Source organism: Thermobia domestica, chromosome 11 (assembly GCF_964235325.1).
Source record: "Thermobia domestica chromosome 11, izTheDome1.hap1.1, whole genome shotgun sequence".
In the NCBI taxonomy this organism is placed as follows: Eukaryota; Metazoa; Arthropoda; class Insecta; order Zygentoma; family Lepismatidae; genus Thermobia; species Thermobia domestica.
The window spans coordinates 115,421,493-115,430,053 of NC_137464.1; the positions used below are offsets into that span (position 1 = coordinate 115,421,493).

The 8,561-nt window shown below is 35.9% G+C and overlaps 1 protein-coding gene across 1 annotated transcript; it reads left to right on the top strand.

The window, feature by feature from the left end:
• Positions 1–3,952: 3,952 nt before the first annotated feature.
• On the top strand, positions 3,953–4,552 carry LOC145665240 (protein GVQW3-like). The gene has a single exon (XM_081732531.1). The coding sequence runs from the start codon at positions 3,953–3,955 to the stop codon at positions 4,550–4,552; it is 600 nt and encodes a 199-aa protein (XP_081588657.1).
• The last annotated feature ends 4,009 nt before the right edge of the window (positions 4,553–8,561 follow it).

The window sequence follows — 8,561 nt, forward strand, 5'->3', positions numbered from 1 at the left end:
TAATTTATCTTTTGATTTTTATGCTTTTTAGAGGTGTGCAATTTAACAATATAGCGCCTAGTATCAGTATCAGTTGGAAGTGCAGTGTAGTTAACATAAAAGTTATCAGTTTTGACTTTTAATAAATAGAACTATCTCATACACTATGGATCAATATCTCTCAACGCCATTCAGTCAAACAGGAAAAATCTTCACGTATATGGCACAAAAGTGTAGGATTTCCTATGAGATATGTCATAACATTTGTCCTAACAAGGGACATCACCCAATTGTCCGGCTCCGATTTCAATGAAATTTTAATTGCTGATAGAGGACATGTATTCATTACTTGTGATGACAGAAATTTTTGCCATGGTGCATGTTTTCTATTTTTTAATAATTTTTAAAGGTTGTGATGTGGTTAATAGAGATTACTGCGGAAGTCCCTTAATACCCTTTGTAAACGGAGTGTTAATGAAGGAACAACCATGTAGATACGTATAGGGCATAAGGGGAAGTCGTATGGTACGTATGACCTTGACGGCAGCCATCTTGAAATCCGCCATTTTGAATTAAGGTCAAGTTTTTAAAATGGGAATAGGGTAATATAATTTCGGACTAGAATTTAATTAGGAAGACAATGGTGAAGTTAGTTTTAAGATACGCCCATTTGGGGAAAAGTTACAGGCATATTAATTGTTTATACTTACTATGTGCGTAAGTCTCTTACCTCCGCTTCTAACCTGCGTGTTAATGATAGTAAGTGGATAAAGGTTTCGGTAATACATATTATGGCTAGAGGGAAGTGATACGATAAAGGTATCCTTGACGGCAGCCAATTTGAAATTCGCCATTTTGAATTAAAGTGAAGTTTTGAAAAATGAAAACCATAGCATGTGGCACCGAATTTTAATAGTAAATTGTCCCCAAAAGCCAATGGTATGATTATTTTTGTTCTATAGTTAACTAGTATGAATTTATGACTCTTCTAATGTGCACGAAACGTCCATTATTCGATCCTTCAAATTGGCAACAATCCTAATTTTCATCGCATGTTTTAAGATTCCAACTGGCACTTTGCAATTGTTGCCATGGCTCATGTTTTCTCAATTTATTACATTTTTTTAAAAGTTGCGATTTGTCAGTTCATGAATAGTGTTGGGATAAGCATCCAGCAAAACCATAGCATCCAGGTTAGAAGCGGAGGTAAGGGACTTACGCACATAGTAAGTATAAACAATTAATATGCCTGTAACTTTTCCCCAAATGGGCGCATCTTAAAACTAGCTTCACCATTGTCTTCCTGATTAAATTCTAGCCCGAAATTATGTATCATATTACTATATTCCCATTTAAAAAACTTGGCCTTAATTTAAAATGGCGGATTTCAAGATGGCTGCCGTCAAGGTCATACGTACCATACGACTTTCCCTTATGCCCTATACGTATCTACATGGTTGTTCTTTCATTAACACTTCGTTTACAAAGGGTAGTAAGGGACTTCTGCAGTAATCTCTATTAACCACATCACAACCTTTAAAAATTATTAAAAAATAGAAAACATGCACCATGGCAAAAATTTCTGTAATCACAAGTAACGAATACATGTTCTCTATCAGCAATAAAAATTTCATTGAAATCGAAGCCGGACAATTGGGTGATGTCCCTTGTAAGATATTTCCTAGGATTTATCTCGTAATGTACAGCAGGCCTTACTGGCAATGAAGTACAATCTTTTCAGCTCCATACAAGTTCGGTTTTTGTAGACTTCCACCGAAACTACGCACCAGAACTAATCTATAAGTATGATATTTTTTAAGCTCGATGTAATCTATCAACTGATGTACTATGGTATGTTTTATTCTTTGGAAAATACTTCAGTTAAATAGAAAATAAATTTTAAGATTTTGTCATAATATGTTATCCGTTATATGCTGTCATCTTGTTAGCCTCATAATGAAGTTTCAGAAGATTACACTTTAGCTTCAGTGTCATTTTAATAGATGGTGTGGTTTTTGTTTATAACCAATGTACAGGTTTACAAAATATTCACTCTTTCTTAATTTTCTCAAGAACTACGCATGAACTTTTGGATTATCTTTTATTCTTGTCAATAGGAATATATCGACTGTGTATGATTTTTGAACGTTTATTTATTGTTAAACGCCAATAATATTGTAGATTTATTCCAGTATCTATACAAGGAAATAAAGAAGCAGCAGCCAATCAACCATCTCCATCACGGTCAGAGTGTAAGCTGTGATGTTGTCTCTTGTTCTTTCCCTTATTTCACACGACACCGAGGCGAATACAACGACACACACATATGTTCTTTCCTTCATATGCCAAGCGGAGACCAACTGCGAAACGAATTCAGATATGAAAAAATACTTATCTTTGGTAATCTTATATGTGACTCAACATAAAGCAATAAATATTATTCAATATCTACAATACACATTTTCTTATTTAAGGATTCAATAATGTATCATCTGAAATTCTAGTTATCACATCGACGAAACCGAGTGATAAGCCAATATCTCACTTCAACAAAAACCGATTGAAACTCATCATCTATGTACAACAACGTTTTGTCTCGAATGCACGAAGAAGACAGAACAATACCAACAAATATTAGATTTATTAAATATTTCTAGGAAAACATAAATTAAATTTTGTTAATATTAATTATTATCTCATTGCTTTTTCAGGAAAAATTATTATTTTCTAACAATTTGTTATGTGTAACTTTTGTCATTTACTTGCTAATAATAGTTGATGTGCAATAAACATCTAATCTACAGTATAATTTATGCGTAAGTTTGTTCACGTACTTACTAATTGCTCATTAATTTCTAATAACTTGTTAATGTACAATAGCCAGAGTTTCCTCTATTATTTCCTTCTACCCCACGTATTTAGACGCAAGACAAAGAAGAACCAGCAAGACAGCAATCTCAATTATGACCAGAGTGCCAGCCATGATGCCGTCTGTCCTTCTTTTCCATCTTTTGCACGATGCGGCGGCGAATGCAATAAAACACACAAGATTTCTCTCCTTCCGATGCAAACAGAGACAAATCGCGAAACGAATTTAGGTGCGAAAAATTATTTAATTTAAACCGTCTTATTTGTGACTTAACATAAATCACTAAATATTCAATATCTACAATACAAATTTTCTCATTTTAGAATTCAAGAATGTATCATCTAAGCTTTCAATTTCTCACATCGGCAAAACCGAATGATAAGCTTCGTATTTCACATCGAATGAAATACGTAATTCTTTTACATCAATAATTTTTTGTTTTGAATACATGAAGAAGTAAAATGTTGTCATTTATTAAGGTTTGTGTATTAAATGTTTGTTATATGAGGTAAGTATATATGTATTTAAGTATGTGTGTGTTTAACTAGTTCATGCACTTCGCAGATGTTCATTAGTTTCTAATAATTTGTTTTCCTTTTTATTTCAGGAAAACAAACAAAATAAAAATTGCGACATATATGATTATTTTTCATTTTGCCGTTGAGAATTTGTTTCCTTTACCACAAGAAGAAGAATCATTAACATACACATATTCAACTCTTTAAACGTGCGAAGAGGAATCACATACCACATTTACCATTCGACAAAAAGAGGAGTAATCTCAATTCAAGATTTCAAAATTAATGTAAAGTAGCATAAATGAAATATATTTGTTAAGATATATGTTGTTACAAATATCCTTTGTTTTGTTTCACATCCCGAAATCCAAATTGAGTATATTTTCTGAGATACGAGGGGGGACCCAAAAAAACGGGAATTGTGCTGCAGTGGGGAGGGAGAGTGGGGGAACCCATTGTTGTACCAGTTGTCCGTTACGATCACGTCACCTGCGTCAGTGTGCGAAATTGTGTCGCTGTGAGTGCATCGGTTCGCTCTTGAGAATTTGTTTAGTAAACCAACTTTTTCCAGTTTGGCGAAAACGTGATGGCAGATTATCGAGAGCAATGGGCGGCTGTGAAATTTTGTTTCCTGTTGGGGAAATCGGCCGCGGAAACTACTGTAATGCTGAAGACTGCTTATGGGGATGCTGCCCTAAGTAAAACCAGAGTATACGAGTGGTTTGCACGTTTTAAAAATGGAGAACTGTCAATTGAAGACCAACCCCGTTCAGAACGCCCCTCAACGGCAAGAACTGACGAAAACGTCGAAAAAATCAATGCCCTCGTTCGTGAAGACCGTCGCCGAACCATTAATCAACTCTGTGAGATGTCTGAAATATCGTGGAGTTCAATTCAGAGAATTTTATCAGAAGATTTGCACATGAGAAGGGTTGCAGCCAAATTTGTCCCTCGCCTTCTCACAGACGAGCAAAAGGAGCATCGACTTGAGGCATGTGTTGAACTTCAAAATCAGCTCAAAGAGGACCCTGACTTTTTTGCCAAGGTGATTACTGATGATGAATCGTGGTGCTATGGCAATGACCCCGAATCAAAGCAGCAATCAAGCCAGTGGAGGAGGTTTTGCCACTGTGGAGGAGGTAAAACAAAAATCGCTGGAGGTCATAAAGAAGATCCCGATAAGTGATTTTTAAAACTGTTTTGAACAATGGAAGGATCGTTTGCAGAAATACGTTGCGGTCCATGGACAATACTTTGAAGGTGATGAAAATTTGGTGTAAAAATATTGAGAAATAAAGAAGTTACGACGAATTTCCCGTTTTTTTGGGTCCCTCCTCGTATATTTTCCCGGTAAAAGAGTTTGCATGTTCCGAATTTCGAATTCCATTTATTTTTGAGTCACAGTTTACCGGTAAAATTTACATATGCACTAAGTTAAAAAACGAAGAGTATGGATGAGCACGAGTAGAGACATGCCTCGAATCTCGACCCGACTCGACTCGAATTCGAGTCGAGACACTTTGTAAAATTCGAGACGAGTTGAGACAAACGTATTTCTCAACTCGAATTTTCGAGTCGAGACTGCTCGTAAAAATCTCGACTAGATTCGAATGTCTCGAAAATCTTTCTATAATATTTAATATTATTTTGAAGAAAGTATTCACTCAGAAACAGCCTTGAAACCAACCATTTATTATTTTAACTCTTTTAAATTATGATGGCACAACACCTGTGCCATGGTGTCGACCTTCGGAATTTGCTTTATAAGTCTCTAGTAAAGCTTTTGAGACCAGGTTTTTTGCATTCATTCGAATATGGAAGCATCATAGACATATTTTATGGGCATTTTGCAGCCTCGCGTGCTCTGTCTGGGGGCTGTGACGTCACAAACATGGACGATGAGTTTAAAAAGGGTATATTTGAGAAGTTTTTTTTTTAAATCTCAGACACATTATTTACCATTAGAATCATGGTTTGTACCTCGTTGGTTTCGTTATGAGACAGGCTTTCGAAATGTACCACTCAAATTTCCGTATCGTGTACCAGAAGCGGGAAAATCTCATCCAAAATGGAAAAAAGGGGATTTTTAAAGAAAAATTCCATTTTCTCCATTTTTCTCTTCGTAGGTACACGATAGCGAAATTTGGTTGGTACCATTTGAAAGGGTGCCTTACGCTGAAGAAAATGAGGTATGACTCATGTTGCTAGAGTCAACAGAAAAAATCTCGATTTCTTTATTTTTTTCATTTTTTATACATTTTTAGTCAAACTACTTTTGTAAAGTATCTACAGTAGGGTGGTCCAAAACCATATGAAAAAAACTAAAGTTTTGAATTCACTAATAGGCCACTTGTTATTTTATTCCTACCAGTCACTTGCATTCATGAGGAAAAAATCACCAATGTAGGACTATATTTAGAGGTCGCTCAATCTTGCACAATATTTAACTGCTTAACTTAAAAACCACGAATATATTCGTGCTAGGAAAAAAGATCTGAATGTGATTATAAATTGAAACGACGATTCCTTACGTTGCGCTCTATGCATTTTAATACATGGGAGTCCGCTAGGTGTGGGTAGCGTTCATTTAGCTAGTTTTGGCTACTATTTTGTGCTGGAGGCCATCGTTCTGCAATGTCTTTAAAGAAACCATCGACAACATCTTCCAGTGGGAAAACCAGAGCCCACAATTGAAGGAGCTGGTCTACCAACGAAACTTCAGGTGCTCAGAAAATTCATATACCATCACATGGAAGTGAAGCTTGTTCAATACCGAAGTGCCGAACTTACCATGGAGGCTCTGGTTCAATTGTGGCTCAAAGCAAATGCGCCGATGACAGATAAGCGCTATGCCGTAAAAAAAAACTAATAAAACTTTATGAGGAATAAAGGACTTTGAAGAAGAATCGAACGAAAGACTATTCTTCTTATAGAATGAAAGAGGATATTTTTCGTGGAGATCTGGATGATATCTTTGATATTTCACGGAAAGATGCCCTGCAGCTCATGAAGAACGAAGAGGACAAAAGCTTCTTGGTGCAACAGTTGGAAGATCCACGTTCATCGAGTTTCGGGCCATGCAGGGCCATGAGTTACATGCCAATATCAGTGACAGAAGTGCAACATTGGCGATGGCAACTGTGGTTCAATCTCTCGGTCATTCACTCGACGAAGTTGCTCTTTTTCGAAGTACTATCCGCCGCAATAGAAGCTCAACAAGAGAAGCTATGTGCACCAAAGAAGAGGCTAGTTTTTCACCTGATGGTCCTTTGTTTCTTCACTGGGACGCAAAACTCCTGCCAAACATTGTCCAAGGAGCTGAGAAAGTTGATAGGGTAGCTATTCTTATTACAGATCCCTCGAAAGGAGAGGAAAAGCTTCTAGGAGTTACCGTGGTTGCTTCTGGAACCGGAGTTGCCCAGGCCAATGCATGCTTATTGATGATTAGTCTCTGAGGAACAAAATTAGAGGTCTAGTCTTCGACACAACTGCCTCAAATACAGGATTACAGTCTGGAGCATGTGCTTTGATAGAAAAATCTTTGGGTAGGCCTAATCTGGATTGCTTGTAGACATCATGTGCGAAAAGTTGCCTTGTCTGCAGTATTCAAAACCTGCACCAGCTTTGGGACCAGCAGTGGGCCTGAAATTGGTTTATTCAAACGATTCCAGCAGAATTGGGGTTCATTAGATCATAATACATTTGAAAGCGCACCTGACTGTATTTTCCCTGAAGGTACAACTGACCTTAGGAGTGAGATGGTTGAGTACTACAAGAAGGCCGTCGAGAAAAAGCAACAAAGAGATGATTAAAACGAACGCATGCTCCTCTTTAGAAGGCTACACTTTAAGAAGGCCAAGACTTTAAGAAGGCTACACTAAAAAAATATTATATTATGAACAAAAACATTTTAAGATGTGATTTAATAACGAACAGATGCAGTATGAAAGTGAATACGGAATATGATCTAATTTTATTACGTTGTAACGAATATTACCTAGGTACATTAAAAACTATCAACTTTGAGCGAGCAGTTAAACATATGGTAGAGCCTTAATATTTAGCAGTTTTGTTTGTTGACGTTATAGGAATAAAGGAATGAATGACCCAGATTAACATTCGTAAGTTGATTTTTTGGACCACCCTAATCTACAGTATTATCACTATTTATTCTAAAGTCATGATACGTACCTCGTTTTCTTTGGCATAAACCAGTCTTTCAAACGGAACCACTCTCATGTCTCTAGCATGTATCATAGTGGGAAAACTTTGCAAAAAAGAAAAAAAGGGATTTTTGACAAAAATTTCCCTTTTTCGCGAATTTTCTCCACTATGGTACATGCTAGAGACATGCGAGTGGTACCGTTTGAAAGACTGGTTCATGGCAAAGAAAAAGAGGTACAATTCATGTTCCCACAATGAACAGTCTTGATGATGATGATGATAGTATAGAAATTCACTAAAAATATTATCAAGGGAAAATATGTAAATCGGCTGTAGCATCAAAACTATTCATCCCAGGGCCTCTCCTTGTATCTCATTCTCTTCATCATAAAGCAAAGTTTTTTTAGTAGCATTTGCATGATCGTATCCTATATCAAAGCGGAGATATTTGCGATAAAAAAGAGTTTTTTTAAAAAAGAAAATCCCTTTTTCCCACTTTGAGCGGAAATTTCCCGCATTGGTACACTTTAGGGAAATGTTACGGACGCAGTTGGAAACACTACTTTACTAGAAACAAAACGGGGTATGAACCATGATCCTACGATAAATAGTCTTGACGCAATAGATGATTGAGTGAAAGTCTACAAAATACCTCAAAAAAGCCACAATTTAAAAGGGTTAAAAAGGTACAGAACGCACAAAATTAATAGTTAATTTTTCGAGATCAAGATTTAATTCTCAGCTCAACTCAGTTAATTAAAACTAATAATTAATGTCGTGATACTTGATTGAACTTCAAATATAATAATAATAATAATAATAATAATAATAATAATAATAATAATAATAATAATAATAATAATAATATTTGATTATCTAGTTTGTATAAGACTATTGCGATAAAGTGAACTTTATAAATTCTCTGAATGAGCAATTGACAGTCTATAGTAATTTAGCATAATCATAATTATTGTGCTTTCGTTCCCATGAACGCAATAGGGCCACATAACTTCTGGATTATGAACTTCCCC